Below are 16,804 nucleotides of genomic sequence, written 5' to 3'. Positions count from 1 at the left end.
ATGCCGTATGACCCAGTAATTCCACTGCTGCGTATATACCCAGTAGAACTGAAAACAAGGACACAAACTGATATATGCACACCAATATTCATAGCAGCATTGTTCACTATTGCCAAATGTTGGAATCAACCCAAGTGTTCACAACAGATGAATGGATATATAAAATGTGGTATATACATACAATGGAATACTACTCAGATTTAAGAATGAATACACTACAAACACACGTGATAGCATGGATGAATCTTGAGAACCTTATGTTGAGTGAAGCAACCCGGGCTTTGCAGGACAAACACTACATGATTTCAATGATATGAAATAAATAAGCCAAGCTACCTCAGAAAGCCAGAGACTGGATGATGGGCTTAAAGGAAAATGGGGGGTAGAGGAAGGATGTAAGCTGACACCTACAAGGGTGAAATCTATGATAAGCTGGAGGTAAGTATTTTACAAGGAAGGGATAAAATGGGGGTATAGGGTTACCTTTGGTTGGGGCTTTGCAGGCTTGAGGGGGGGTTGGGATGGGAGGATGGGTACTATTGTCCTAGAAATTGGGGGGAGGGTGGGGCAACATGTGAACATGGGAGATTGTCAGGTATTTGGTTGAGAGTTTAATGCTGAGAAAACTTTTTCACAAATATAATAAGGAACGTTACCTATTTAAGATGCTTAAAGGGGATAATCCAACACAGGACAGACTCCTAGGCAGGATGTGAATGCTCATTTTGCCATAGTGGGTTATATCATTGGATAGAGACCCACCTAATGAGAGTGAAGGTATACCCACATCCTGGGGAGGACTGATGTTCTCAAATAGAGGGAATTGTATCTTTCGAGAGAAATGGTGGCTCCCAGTGCATTCGGTCAGTTGAGCATATAAAGCCCTCAACACTGTTGCAAGTATCTCTGAACATGGCCTTTCAAGTAAAGAACATTGGCTGTCACTATGGGCCCTAAGGGCAGGAGGAAAGAGATATTGAAGAGATGGAACCAATGTAAATGTGTGGGCAATAGAAGTGTTCCAGAACAGTACACAGGGATGGATATGACATGTTAAATTACACCAAAAATATATACAGGCTTATAGGCTAAAATGTAAATCATAATGGAAAACATAGGGTAACTAAAAATTTAGAAAATTCTATAGTCTAAAATATAAACCACAATATAAAACTAAATATTACCTTATTTGAAAGCTATTGTCTCAATATCTGTACATCAGTTTCAGTAAATACAGTATGAATATGTAAAAAGATTATCGCTGTGGAAGGGAAAAGTGTTTTATGTCAGATATGTGGGAGTATGTATATTGCATATATGAATTCCTGTGATCTAAAACTTTCATGAAGATAATCTTAATAATTAGGGAAAAAAAAGAAAAAGATAGGATGTAGAAACTGAGGAAAAGACAGATGTAGTTGCCTTGCCAATTTTCATACAGGGCAACACTTATTGCAGTGATGGAAAGCAAAACATCAAAAACAAAGCTTTTGCATTTCTAAATTTTTTGTTACCCCAATTTATTTTTACCTTAATTTTTCCAAATTAATAAGTATTCTATATCTAACCTTTCAACTCATCACTATATTCCATTTAACTATTAATGGAACCTGGCAATATATTGGGCTTCACTTTTAAAGTTTTGCATCACAGAAAGGTTCCACATTGGCAGGTGAGGAATACTGATGTGGGATGTTATTGACAGGGGCACATGGTTGGCAGGGAGTCCTACAGGGCATATATCCAGGTTCAGAAAAATGTTTGGATATTTTCATAGTGCATACAATTAAAAACAACAACGGAGGGAGTGCTGAGTTCCTAGCCAGGGGAGCTCTATCACAGTCCCTAAAGGAATAGAAAGAATCCCCCAAGTGCAATGGCAAAGACCAAAAAAGAAGGAAGGTTCAACAAGGAGCCCTTGACACTAATGACTATGCTGTGAACCTGTGCACCTGAAGTAAGCAGAAGGCCTAGAGCGGCAGGGTGCCTAAGAGTTCCCTGTGAGAGCCTCCATGTTGCTCAAATGTGGCCAGTCTCGAAGCCAAACTCAGCATGTAAATGTGTTACCTTCCCCCCAGCATGGGACATGACTCCCGGGGATGAGCCTCCCTGGTGCCGAGGGATTACTACCAAGTACCAGCTGATGATGTAACTAGAAAATGACCTTGAATAAAAGGGTCAATTCAGACCAGCAGAATATCTCAGTCTACATATAATACCAGGAGTTAAAATAATTTTTGACCTGAATCAAGGGGGAAATGGAGAGGACAAATGAGTTTATATGGCTTTGAGTCTCCAAAAAAGAGCTGGGGTGGTGGACTTGGCCCCGTGGTTGGTGCATCTGTCTACCACATAGGAGGTTCGCAGTTCAAACCCCAGGCCGCCTTGACCTGTGTGGAGCTGGTCCATGCACAGTGCTGATGCACACAAGGAGTGCCCTGCCACACAGGGGTTTCACCATGAGGGGGAGCCCCACGCACAAGGAGTTCACCCCATAAGGAGAGCCGCCCAGTGCAAAAGAAAGTGCAGCCTTCCCAAGCCACTGAGAACAGAATCTGACAAAGAAGACACAGCAAATAGACACAGAGAACAGACAAACGGGGAGGAGGGGAGAAGGGGAGAGAAATAAATAGATCTTAAAAAAAAAAAGAGCTGGAAGGTTATCAGAGGGGTTGCCCTTATGCACACCTCAACAGAGTCCCAGGGACAGATAAAGAAGATACAACCCTGGGTATTGGTTCTTCTGACGGCTACAGAGACACACAAGTTCTATGGTCATGGCAGATGGAGTTCAGTGCCATGTCAGTTGGCCCTTCTTTGGAGCTTGTGTTTCTGTGTGATGGAGCTGGACTCAGATGTGATCTTTTTCACAAGCCTCTCCTGTTACTTGTAGGTGGTGCTGGGGTTTAATATATTCCCAGGGGACCTGAATCTCGGACTGACCATATGATAGCAAGGCCCTGAGCCTCAACAGACTTCAGCTCCTACACTCTGGTTTATTGGATTTATCCCACTCAGGTAACATGGAGTTGAAGAAGGTCGACCACCACACCATGGAGCCAAGAGTGCCTACAACTGAAAGCAGGAGAATTGCATCCAGCATCCATGGGGAATCTAAGCCCACACTTGATATAGATGTGGAGTGGACACAACCAATCCAAGGTCCACAGCATGGAGAAATGGAATATGAATTACAGTGGACTTACTGATATTCTATTCATGAACTAATATGATTAATAATCGAAGAAAATGTGGCGTTGGTGTGGAGAAAGTGGCCATGATGGCTGCTGAGTGTGGGGAATGGGAGGAAGAGATGAGATGTGGAGGTGTTTTCAGGACGTGGAGTTGTCCTGGGTGGTACTGCAGGGACAAATACTGGACATTTTATGTCCTCCCATGGCCTACTGGATGGAACATGGGAGAGTGTAGGCTATGATGTGAACCATTGACCATGAGGTGCAGTGATGCTCAGAGATGTATTCACCAAATGCAATGAATGTCTCATGATGATGGAGGAGAATGTTGCTATGGGGGGAGGAGTGGGGTGAGGGGGTTGGGTGGTATATGGGGACCTCATATTTTTTGAATGTATTATTAAAAAAATAAAGACAAAAATTTTGACAAGAAGGAAAAACAATTATGCAAGGATGGATATAAGACATGTAAAATTACAAAATATATAGGGGCTGATAGACTAAAATGTAAATCATAATGTAAAACATAAGATAACTAAAAATTTAGAAAACTGTATAGTCTAAAATATAAACCACAATGTAAACACAAATGTTGCCGTATTTGAAAGCTATTGTGTCAATATCTGTACATCAGTTTCAGTAAATACAGTATGAATACGTAAAAAGATTATTGCTGTAGAAGGGAAAAGGTTTTATGTTGGATATGTGAGAGAACTGTATATTGTATATATGAATTTTTGTGATCTAAAACTCTTGTGAATAGAGGTGCAACGGACAAAACCAATCCACGGTCCACAGAGAAAAGGTGGCATTGGAGTGGGAAAAGTGGACATGGTGGCTGATGGGTATGGGGAATGGCAGGAAGAGATGAGATGTGGAGGCGCCTTTGGGACTTAGAGTTGCCCTGGATGGTGCTGCAGGGCAATCACCAGACATTGTAAATCCTCCCAGGGACCACTGGATGGAATGGAGGAGAGTATGGGCCATGATGTGGACCATTGACCATGAGGTGCACAGACGCCCAGAGATGTACTTACCAAATGCAATGGATGTGTCATGATGATGGGAGTGAGTGTTGCTGGGGGGGGGGGGGGGAAGTGGTGGGGTGGGGGTGGTGGGGTTGAATGGGACCTCATATATTTTTTTGTGTAATATTTTTACAAAATCAATTAAAAAATAAATAAATAAAACTCTTGGAAGATAAACTTATTAATTAGAAAAAGAAAAGAAAAAGATAGGAAGTAGACACTGAGGAAAAGACGGACGTAGTTGCCTTGCCAATTTCCATATAGGGCAACACTTATCGCACTGATAGAAAGCAAAACACCAGAAACAAAGCTTTTGCATTTTTTAATTTTTTGATACCCCAATTTATTTTTACCTTAATTTTTCTAAATTGTTTATTCTTCATCTAACCTTTCAACTCATCACTACTTTACATTTTACTATTAATGGAATCTGGCCATATATTGGGCTTCACTTTTCAGGAAGTTTTGGATCACAGAGAGGTTCAACAATGGCAACAGAGGAATACTGGTGTGGGATGTTATTGACAAGGGACATACGGATAGCAGGGAGTTCTCCAGGGCATATATCCAGAGTATATATAAATGTTTGGATAGTATCATAGTGGATACAATTAAAAACAACTGAGGGAGTGCTGAGTTCCTAGCCAGGGGAGCTCTATCACAGTCCCTAAAGGAACAGCAACAATCCCCCAAGTGCAACGGCAAAGACCAAAAAGAAGGAAGGTCCAACAATGAGCCCTTGACACTAATGACTATGCTTGCGAGCCAGTGCACCTGAAATAAGAACAAGGCCTAGATGTGCAGAGCACCTAAGAGTTCCCTCCTGAGAGCCTCCGTGTTGCTCAAATGTGGCCAGTCTCAAAGCCAAACTCAGCATTTGAATGTGTTGCCTTCCCCCCAGCATGGGACATGATTCCCGGGGATGAGCTTTCCTGGCACCAAGGGATTACTACCAAGTACCAGCTGATGATGTAACTAGAAAATGACCTTAAATAAAAGGGTCAACTCGGACCAGCAGAATATCTCAATCTACATATAATACCAGGAGTTAAAAATGCTTTTTGACCTGAATCAAGAGGGAAATGGAAAGAACAAATGAGTTTATATGGCTATGAGTCTCTAAAAAGTGTTGGGAGCTTATCAGAGGGGTTGCCCTTATGCACACCTGAGCAGAGTCCCAGAGACAGATAAAGTAGATACAACCCTGGGTATTGGTTCTTCTGAGGGCTACAGAGAGCCACAGGTTCTATGGACTTGGCAGATGGAGTTCAGTGCCATGTCAGCTGGCCCTACTCTGGAGTTTGTGTTTCTGTGTAATGAAGCTGGACTCAATTGTGATCTTTTTCCACAAGCCTCTCCTGTTACTTTTACCAGAACTGTAGTTGGTGCTGGGGCTTAATGTATACCCAAGGGACCTCAATCTCTGGACTGACCATGTAATAGCCATGCCCTGAGCCTCAACAGACTTGCAACTCCTATACTCTGGTGTTTTTGACTTACCCCACTCAGCCTACATGGAGGTGAAGAAGGTCAACCACCACACCATGGAGCCAAGAGTGTCTACAACTGAAAGCAGGAGCATTGCATCCAGCATCCATGTGAAATCTAAGCCCCCTCTTGATATAGATGTGGAGTGGACACAACCATTCTAAGGTCCACAGGATGGAGGAATACAGTATGGATTAGAGTGGACTTACTGATATTCTATTCATGAACTATTTTGATTAGTAATCGAAGAAAATATGGCATTGGTGTGGAGAAAGTGGCCATGATTACCGCTGGCGGTAGGGAGTGGGAGGAAGTGATGAGATGTGGGGGCATTTTGGGAACTTGGAGTTGTCCTGAGTTGTGCTGAAGGCACAGTTACCAGACATTGTATGACCTCCCATGGCCCACTGGGTGGACTGTGGGAGAGGGTGGGCTATGATGTGGACCATTGACCATGAGGTGCAGCAGTGCTCAGAGATGTGCTCACCAAATGCAATGAATGTCTCATGATGATGGAGGAGGTTGTTATTGAGGGAAGAGGAGTGGGGTGAGGGGGCTCGGGGGTATATGGGGACCTCATATTTTTTGAATGTAATATTAAAAAAAGAAAGAAAGAAAAAAAGAAAAAAAACAGTAGGTTATGGGATTTGCCCTTGGTGTAAATGTTCTTCACAGTCCAGTGTGCCTATGTAATTATATTTTCATTGTTCTCAGTTTCATCCCCTGAAAAAAATACCTTATTGGCAATTCCGTTTAGTACTTCAGGTAATGGTTCTCAACAGGAGCTCATGGAGACATTTCTTGGAAGGCAGCAGCTCCCAGGCACTACACTTATCTCCAGAAACCCCCAGAATATTAACTTCCAGTGTCCATCAGCACTTGTATTCATCACCTCTCTGAGCCCATATAAGCCTGTCAGACATAGATCTGTGCAATATTTTGGTACTTTACGCCACTAACACCTACCAGTGGTCCACTCCGTCCAAAGGCCTAAGGGTTCTCTAAGAACAGACTTCTCATATGAACTTATGTATTTTTAAAGAACAGAGTACACAGCCATGCTTGGATTGGAGGTCCCACATCCTTTACTCATGCTGCATTGCCTAGGTGGCATGGGGTGAACCCATAGGTTCTGCCATTATCACCTATAGGGTCAACAATCCCCCTTCTCTCAATCCAGGCCATGTGCATATTCATGGAAGATTCAGCAAATGTCTCTGATACATCATTCTTTATAAGAATAATCCATGTGACTCTTATCCAAATTGAGATCCCAAGACAACATTAAGAATTCAATGAATCCCAAAGATAATATGTAAATATAGTGACCACGGGTTTATATTAGTTTACACAAGTCTTGGAAATCTGGCAATTCAACAGTTTTATGATAAATCATATTTCCCTTTTTAAACAGAAAGATGAGATCACAAACTTTATTTCACCTTCAAATTAACAGATCTTGATAGCTGGTCAGAGTTGTTGGGAAGTCCATTATCCCACTCCCTATACAACACTTCTTTGAGCTTTCTGGAAAATATCACCATTGAAGTTAACAGTTATTGTATACAATTCATTGTACCACCCCATACAACAATAAGTTTCCAGGACACAGAATGTGGAACATACGCATAGAAAGACCTGTACCGTTTTTCCATACTTGTTCTTACTCTCTTCACCTGGAATATTCATAAACCTATTCAGTGACTCTATTACAATGACATTTTACAATCAATTTTTTTAAAGAATTTTATATTACATAAATGTTACATAAGAAATATAAGGGATTCCCATATGCCCTACTCCCACCCCCTCCCACACTTCCCCACATTAACAACATCCTTAATTAGTGTGGTACATTTGTTAAAATTGATGAACCCACAATATATCTCCTCAGCAAACCATGAATAAAAATTTCAAATTTAAGAAATCATTCTATAGTGTGCTAGAACTATCAACTACGGTTAGATTTTCTGGATTTATTAAGAGCAAGAAAGAGAGGATAGAATTCCAAAATAAGAGATAGTACTATTTTATGTGACATGGACATTGATTATCATCTCCCATCAGAAATACCCACTGAAGTACAAATGTGAGGATAAAAGCATCAGACTCAGAAGTCAATGGACACTGAAGGATCACACCCCTTTTCCCATCCTTTCTCAGGAATCAAATTGCGACCCCTTCCTTTAAACTATAATTGACAGAGATGAGGACACGATCAATAACTTCTTAGATGTCTTACCACTGAGAGACATCTTAAACAAGCATTAGCTATCTTGATTGGTCAATCCATGAAGCACAGTCTAACCAATTTAAAAGCTTTGTTTCTATCCAAAGGTATACCCCCTCTCTGTTCATTCTCATACAGTCAGAAATATAGAACAGTCAGTGATCACCACTAACTCTAGATCATGCTGCATCAGAATATTTAGAAGATAAGATTTCTGGGGGACTATGGCAACACCAATCCCTAGGTGAAGAAGACTGAGATTTAGAGGGTCGCAATCTCAGAAGCAAAAAGGATCACGAGGGCTTCTAAATCTTGGTTTTCAAAAATACTTGTGGTTAGATTAATAAAAGAAGTGATCATCACTGATGTACAGTGAACATATGAACCGCCAGGATGTAAATATTGTGTTTCTGTGACATCAGCTCAGCTGTTGGTCCATAATAGCATATTATCTGTCATATTAAGTCTAATTTGCTCCTACATAATATGAATTTTATTAATTTACATTCTTGTGCATATTACTGTGAGTTGTGATTGATTCTGACTCGCCAAATCTGTCATCTATTCATCTCACAACCTGTGACCTTAGCAATGCCCTCTCCTCTTTTGCAACCTCTTCAAAGCATCTTTGATCTCCCTGTTCCTCAGACTGTAAATCAAAGGATTCATCATGGGAATGACCACAGTGTACAAAACTGAGGCAAATCTGTCAAAGCTGGAGGAACCACTTGAGCTGGAACTCAAATAAACAAACAAACCTGATGTATAGAAGAGAGAAACAGCAGTCAGGTGAGAAGCACAGGTGTTGAAAGACTTGGACCTGCCTTTAGCTGAAGTGATCTTCATGATCGAGATAACAATATAGACATAGGATATCAGGATAACTAGAACATTTGTTATCCCAAATATCATTGATAATATAGCAAGCATGACTTGTATGAAGAAAGTATCAGTGCATGACAAGATTAACAATTGGGGCATGTCACAGAAGAAATGGCTGATAACATTGGGCCCACAAAAGTGAAGTTGAAGCAAGCCACACAATTGGGATAAGGAAGCAGAGAGTCCAGCCATATAGGCTCCCAGCGCCATTCGAACACAGAGGCTGGGTGACATGATGGATGAATAGAGCAGTGGGTTACAAATGGCAGCATATCGGTCATACGCCATGACTGCCAGGAGACAAGACTCGCTCAGTCCCATTGTTGAAAAGATGAAATACTGGACAATGCAACCCAAAAAGGTGATTGTTTGCTTCTCCTGAAAGAAGTTGAAGAGCATCTTTGGAACAGTGGCAGTAACATAGCACATATCTACGAAGGACAGGTTGCTGAGGAAAAAGTACATGGGTGTATGGAGGAGGGAATCCATCCTTATTAAGACAATAAGAGACAGGTTCCAGGTCAAACCCGTAGCATAGATGACCAGGAATACAACAAAGAGCAATGGTAAGATTCTGGGAAGATCTGAGAATCCCAATAGGATGAAATGAGTGATCTCGGTAATATTTTCTCCCCCAATCATTGATTCAGTGCTCCTAAAATCTGAAAGGAGATAAGGAATACATTGCTAAACCAGGAAAATGATATCACTATCATTTTCATATGTGTTAGTCTTCTCTTCTATTGACCTCTTGAAAGGAAATATTTTGCTGCCCTTCTGGTGAAAAGAGCCCATCTTTTCTCCTCAAAGTAGTCATGTAGTAGCCATTCAGTGCCTTGGGTTTTGATTAATTTGTGTGATTTCACAGATATTTAGAAGTCTAATGACAGCTTTGATTCTCTATTTAAAGTAGAGATCACTGAATAAAATAAAACTTTTGCAAAGACCTCTGTGAATTAATTATGTATTATTGTATAATTGCAAAAGCATTAATGGCATCATTTTATAATAAATTTTAAATAGAGCTTTAAAATTTAAAGAACTTAAATTTTTAATTATTTTACAATTTAGAAATATTTTCTCTGTTTAAAGAAATTTTTCAAACTTTTCTACAAATGTATTTAATAGAATGTCTCCAAACTGATATGAAAAATAACATCATAATTTGTAATTCTGATAATTTTTTGATGGGCCAAAAGCATATATGCCCAATAAAGTTATGGAATTAGTCCTCTATGGAAGCATTCATACTAAACATCCCAAAGTGGGTGAGTAAAATTCACTATTGGCCCTAAATATTGTGTCAATATTGGGGTATTTTGACTATTGGAAATAACATCGTACTGTGGTTAAGGGTTTGCGGTTGGGAGTTTGGGTTCTGCTTCGTACTCCCTTCATGAACTTGTCCGAGTGGATTAAAACACACTAAACTCAGTTTTACTCTTAATAAAGTGAGTCCAATAGGAGCCTCTGAACTAAAATGTTACAGGAGAGTTAGAAGAGAACATGATACAAGTGCTCAGCATACAGCTCAGTACATAGTAACTTTGCTCAGTCATTGCTGGCTCTAATTAGCATTGGTTGCTAAGAGATGCCCGTGGCACTAATTGTTCTATAATTGGTTTGGACAATAATTGTAATGTGTAATTTGGGAAATTCTTGAGATATCATAAGTCCTGCAGACAGTGTGGCATTGTTTCCAAGCAGGTGTGGATTCAGACCTAATATCAATGCACGATGGGCCTTGAAATACAAACAAAGTCAAATATTTCATTTACTACAGAGGTATAATTCTTACTTTTTGTAGATATGATCAGGTTGATTGAGTTCACTAACAGATTCATAATAAATAATACCTGTTTATTCACTCCATTCCAAACTATATTTCCTTGAAATGAAAGAAAAAATCAGTGACACAAGCCAAGGAAATTTTGAAAGTGATTAACAATTAGGGAGGAGTTGTAATAAAAAAATTAAAAGGATAATTTTTCTGTAACCAACAATGACTCTAATAAAAAATAAATTTTAAAACCTTAAATAATTCTTTCTTATTTTAAGAGACATGTCAAAAGAACACATGGAGAATTAAGAAATAATTCCAAATATTGGCAAAAATTTAATATATGATATAGTTAGTAACTTACATTGGTGGAGAAAACATAAAGTCTTTTATAAATGGTAGAAGGCCTGGCTCATTATGGATAAAAGAAAAATTAGACAAGCAAATACATAATCTTTGGGAAGAAAAACTACTTTTGATATATAATACCAAAAAGATAAAGCAGAGGAGAAAAAAATGGTATAGGAACTTACAACTTAATTGTAGCAGAAATACTAACTTAAATAAAATACACTTAAATTATAATTTATTATACTATATATAACTTGGAATAAAAGATGAAATTTTTAAAAAGACAATGTAGAATTGTCTTAATATAAAAATATCTTATAATCAGAAAATAATCGGCACTCTCATACACTGCTGATGAGTGCACAAAATCGTTCTACAGATGAGCTGCTTAGAATGAAAAGGTAAAATGTATTGGGTGATATGATTTATATTACTTTTTTTACTTGCCTATATCTTCTCAATTTTCTAAAAGTCCTAAGTCAATAATAAGCAAAATATACTAAAATATATAAAACCTCATAGCACATGTAGAGAGAGCAAAAGAAAGGGAAAATAGATTTTCCTTACTTCTACTTACTAGCTATGTGACTTTGAGAATTAAATTCTCTGTTCCTCAGTTGCCTCATCTATAAAAATGAACCAATAGTAGCCACCATCTGTTCAGGGATTAAAGGACACACGGGCTTAAAACAATAAGAACCCGATAAATGTTAGCAATTATCTTTCCCATTATCATTCCTCTCTAAAAAGGGGAAAAAGGTAGAACTATTACTGAAGCATTAAAGAGCTCTTCATAAAGAGATTTCCAGAATTAGATCATCTCTAAGCTTACAATGAAGAAAATTGTTAATGAATTATTGTGTTTATTTGTACTTTACATTATGCTTTAGGGTTGCACATTCCTGAAGCCACATTTTAATCACCAACGCTAAGTACCCTGGAGCTGTTGAAACTGACTATATACAGTTCATGCACTAATTGAGATGCTTTACTGTTTAGTGATAACAATGAAAACTAATATATGCAAAACTCATTAAATATATATTTTATGCATTACTAAATGCTTACTTTACACAGTTTTGGATATGAAATTAAGATTAGCTCTTTTCTGTATCATTTCAATTCTAGCTTTAGGAACCTGGAAATCTTTCTCTCAGTTTACATTTACAATACAGTATTGTCAATACAAATCCCCAGATATGTTAAACAAGAGTTATATTCAATGAGAATATTTTTAATATATAAATTCTCAGAGAATATTCCCAAAACACCACCATAATTGATTAAACTGATAATAAACTGTTGTTACACTAAAGTTCTTCATTTTTTAATACAATTCATTGAGGGAGGCAGCCGTAGTTAAATGTAGTCTATGCCATCCAACATTCCCGTTTTTCTCATTCATGGTGAAATTTATCCTAGAAATTTCTTTTAAAATTTTGTAGACAAGAACAAAAAAGGAAAAAAAGTCTGTATTCATTCACTATTTTGATTAACTACTTTGCATATTTCACCAGACAATTTGGGAAAATAAAACCTCCTGCAACCCTGATCGAATGAGGACATTGCCAGTTCCTAGGTTGTGCTAGGTTCAAAATGAGCTAAAGAAACCTGGGGAATGTTCCTGAATGAAAAAAAAACAAAGAAAGGGAAAGTTAAAAGGGACCATTAGACCAAAACTGCCTGCATGGACTGGGCATCTCTGATACATGTGTTTCCCCATCTATTTTCTCCAGATGCCCAGGGGTCTTCAAAGATAACACTGGAGAGGTATTTGAAGAATTTGAAAGGGCCTAATGAAATCACTCATGAGGTCTTTGTCATATCATTATGCAGTGACTCAGTTTATCTCTTGCTACACAGAAATTATGGATCTAAACTGTATAGTTAAATGAAGATCAAATTATTGTCCATTTAAAAACAACATCCTCAAGGGCAAAAATTAAAAGGGTCATTGGAGTGGAGAAATTTGGGAAACATAGACACATTATTTTGATATGAGGAAATAATTCTAAAATCCAGTATATTATTAGTTTTTATTTATCTTGACTTTTACAATGTGTCAGGCTTACAGACGTTCTGTCATTTAATTGTAGAAGCTCCCATTATTCCATTTTACAGGTTAAAAATACAAAGTAACACAGCTCAGGGTCACATCTTTAAGAAATTGCAGTGCTAGAATTCAAACCACTACCCTACCCCACCCCAGAATATTACCTGGAAACTTATATTAGCAGCTTTTCTTTTCATTGAAGTTTAGAGAGCTAATAAAATATCTTAGAGAATGTTGTTAAGGAACATATGAGAGAAAATGAGAAGAAGAGTCCTAAGTCGAGGGTGTGGAAGTAAAGGTTCCACAGAAACAGCTGAAGGGAAATCTGAGGGTCCATAAAACTTGCTCCTGGTGGTTTCTAAAGGGAAAATTGTACAGATATTGGGATAGCACAGAATCCACTGGCCTCACTAGGTCCCGTCCTCTGAATATGAGCCAGATTCCCCAAGAACACAGAGTTCTTGTCAACGGTATAATTCCTTACTTCTTCTCCAAAGGGCTTTTCCTGTTGGGTCCTATTATACCACAAGACCTGTCCTTTTGGCCAGGAAAATGGCTGTTCACTAACAGCAAGAGAGTTTCAGAACTAGGGATCTTCTTAAATGTCTGGTTAAGGGCAGAGATGAAAAGAGAAAAGGCAATTAGAGAGAAGAAACTCTCGGGTAATTGCTTTCTGGTGTCACTGTTGTCATAGAGCTTTTGTCCCTACAGATTTCATGCCCCACTTTGCCATGTCCGTGCTGGATTCTTTCCTCACTTCCCACTAGACCTATCATGATCTTATGATTATAGGCTTTTCTTTGTTGACCTTGGAGTCATTTGTGCTGGAAAGAGAGATGGTCTGTTCCAATATCTGGATTAGAGATTGCCTAGACCAATACCCTCAATTTTCAGTGAGGAACTCGAAGCCAGAAAAGCTAAGAGATTTGCCCAGGATGACACAGAAAACTGATAATACAATTTGATAATAATATATTATATATGTGTGTACACGTCTGTGTTTACAAAACACTTTCATTTTAGATAGATACATAAAAATATATTCTCAAATACCTTACTTGATTCAATCATCAGAGCAGCCTCTATAGTAGATATGGCATTATTTCCTATGTGTTAACTAACGATGTCAAAGCACAGGGAGACAGAATAAACTAACTCATGACAGAGGCACAACAATACACTTTTGATTATAGGCTTTGGAATCGGCCAATCTGGTTGAATTCTGGCTCTGCCACTTGCTGTTGTGTGATAATATCTCCAAACCTTGTGGGACTAACAGTAGTAGATTTTTAAAACAGTAGCTCCCATAGAGAAAATTTAAGTAGATAATACATACAAAACACTTATCAGAGCATGTAGTTATATAATATGCCCTCTATTCATAAGAAGAATACTTTCTGTTTTCTGATCTGGATTTCTTACCAACATATTATGCAGTATTTCTAATATTTCATTTAAAATATCTACTTAAGATCATTACCAGAAGATTTTACTTAGAAGAAATGTTTTCTTCATTAACAAGGATCTTGAGTATGCCATTTAATGAATCTGTGTTCATCTATGTTATTTTCTGAACAATGGAGGAAGTGAGTTTGTTTTGAAGATAAGATGAGATAAAAGTAGCTGGACAGAACTTTTTTGGAGTAATGTTTCCATAATTTGGTTTGCTGTCTTTGCCTGTGCTTGTTTTTTGTTTTTTGTTTTTTTTTAATATGAAATAGAGTTTGATGTTTTTTAAAAAAGGAACATTTACTTTTGTAAGGGGTGCACCTGCATTGTCAATTACTAGGAAACAGAAATATTTTAAATAAGACCCCATACATAAGATCTCTATTCTGTTTCAGGCAAACTTTTCCAGGAGAGGAGTAGAGTGGTGAAAATGAGTTGATTATGTGATGAACCTTTGCTAATAGGTTAGTACTTATAAGTTTCCCCTGATGAAGATTGTAATGATTTAATCCTGTCAATGCAGCAGATTTTTAAGACACTTTTGAAGAAATAAATCCAAGAGTATGACATTTAAGCACAGTGACAGACCAACAGAGATATTTGATCAAAAGAACTGTTTATGCTCCACAAATCACACTTTGTGAGACTCAAGATAGATTGTTGCCTCTAATAGAAAAGGATGGTAGGATTCAATATGCCCTATATTCCATTTGTGTATGGTGACAATTTCTTACATCTCAACTTCACGTAGGTATAGGAAAGAATCAAATCTATGCAATAGAACTATATGAAGTATAAAGTGTTATACAGATTATAAGGAAATATGTATGAAACCTGAATTATAAACCCTGGCATGTATAAAATGTCTCTGTTGAAAAAGCAACTTTAAGGAAGTGGACTTGTCCCAGTGGTTAGGGCGTTCATCTACCACATGGGAGGGCCATGGTTGAAACCCCGGGCCTCCTTGACCCGTGTGGAGCTGGCCCATGCGCTATGCTGATGTGTGCAAAGAGTGCCATGCCTCGCAAGAGTGTCCCCCACATAGGGGAACCCCACGCGCAAGGAGTGTGCCCCATAAGGAGAGCCGCCCACCATGAAAGAAAGTGCAGCCTGCTCAGGTATGGCACCAAACACACGGAGAGCTGATGCAACTAGATGACGCAACAAAAAGAGAAACAGATTCCCATGCTGCTGACAACAACAGAAGCGGGCAAAGAACACGCAACAAATAGACACAGGGAACAGACAACTTGGGCAGGGGGAGGGCAGAGAAAGAAATAAATAAAACTTAAAAAAAAACCAGCTTTTGGGTCAAAATATAAAGCCTTTTATTTAAACTATTTTTATTTTTAAGTATTTGATTTTATACATGTATTTATTTTATTGGAATATACGAATTTAACAATTAAGAGAAATTTTAAAAATCAGTGGAGAAAAGAACAGGTTGCTTGGAGTCCTGATTCCTCCCATTTCTATATATATAATTCTGTGAGCATTTCTCTTCTCAAAGCATAATCACATTTTAGTGTTTTATCCTCCTTAGATCTAGTCAAGGAAACTGGCCCCTAAAAACATATTCAACATCAGTATCAGTGTCTCAGACAGAACCTTTCTTAGTGGAAACAAAGCATGATGACGTGAGGAATCAAGGAAGCTACATTTTCACTTTTTCTCTCTGCCTCACAATTTTTTGTAACCTGCAAAGGTTATGCACACATTTATACCTCCATCTTCTTTTCTAGGGAAAATAATACCCACTTGCCAAGGTAGATGGAAACCCAGGTGCTGGTTCTACTGAGGACTGCAGTGATCCACAGGTTCTATGGTCAAGGCAGATGGCTCTGGAGTTCAGGGCCATGTCAGTTGACTCAACTTTGAAGATTGTGTTCCGGAGTGTGATAAGTTGGACTCATATGTAACCTTTCTACACATGCCTCTTCTGTTACTTTCGCTGGACCTGTGGTTGGTGTTTGGGTTGGTGTATACTCAGGAGACCTGGGTCTCTGGACTGTCCATGTGACAACCAGGCCCTGGGCCTCAGCAGACTTGCAGCTCCTACCATCTGGTTTCTTGGACTTAACCTGGCCAGCTGACAGGGAGGTTAAGAGGGTCAACCACCACACCAGGGAGCCAAGAGTGCCTACAGCTGCAAGCAGGAGAATTGCATACATCATCCATGTGGAATCTAAACCCCCTCTTGATGTAGAGGGGGACTGGACATAGCCATCCCAGGGCCACAAGATGGAAGAATAGAGTATGGGTTAGAGTGGACTTACTGGTGTTCTGCTGGGGAACTATTGTGATTACTAAGGGAAGAAATTATAATAGTGATATGGAGAGGGTGGTCAC

General features: G+C 38.7%; 1 protein-coding gene across 1 annotated transcript; it reads right to left on the bottom strand.

Moving 5' to 3' along the window:
- Positions 1-8,525: 8,525 nt before the first annotated feature.
- Positions 8,526-9,464, bottom strand: LOC131280275 (olfactory receptor 5AN1-like). Its single transcript, XM_058306378.1, has one exon. The coding sequence runs from the start codon at positions 9,462-9,464 to the stop codon at positions 8,526-8,528; it is 939 nt and encodes a 312-aa protein (XP_058162361.1).
- Between the last annotated feature and the right edge of the window lie 7,340 nt (positions 9,465-16,804).

This window comes from Dasypus novemcinctus, chromosome 10, assembly GCF_030445035.2.
Source record: "Dasypus novemcinctus isolate mDasNov1 chromosome 10, mDasNov1.1.hap2, whole genome shotgun sequence".
Classification (NCBI taxonomy): domain Eukaryota; kingdom Metazoa; phylum Chordata; class Mammalia; order Cingulata; family Dasypodidae; genus Dasypus; species Dasypus novemcinctus.
The sequence above is the reverse complement of the archived record's forward strand: the minus strand, read 5'-3'. Positions and strand labels throughout refer to the sequence as shown.

Excerpts from the sequence above, each read along its gene's own strand:
- LOC131280275 (XM_058306378.1), bottom strand. The coding sequence starts at position 9,464 with ATGATTGGGGGAGAAAATATTACCGAGATCACTCATTTCATCCTATTG.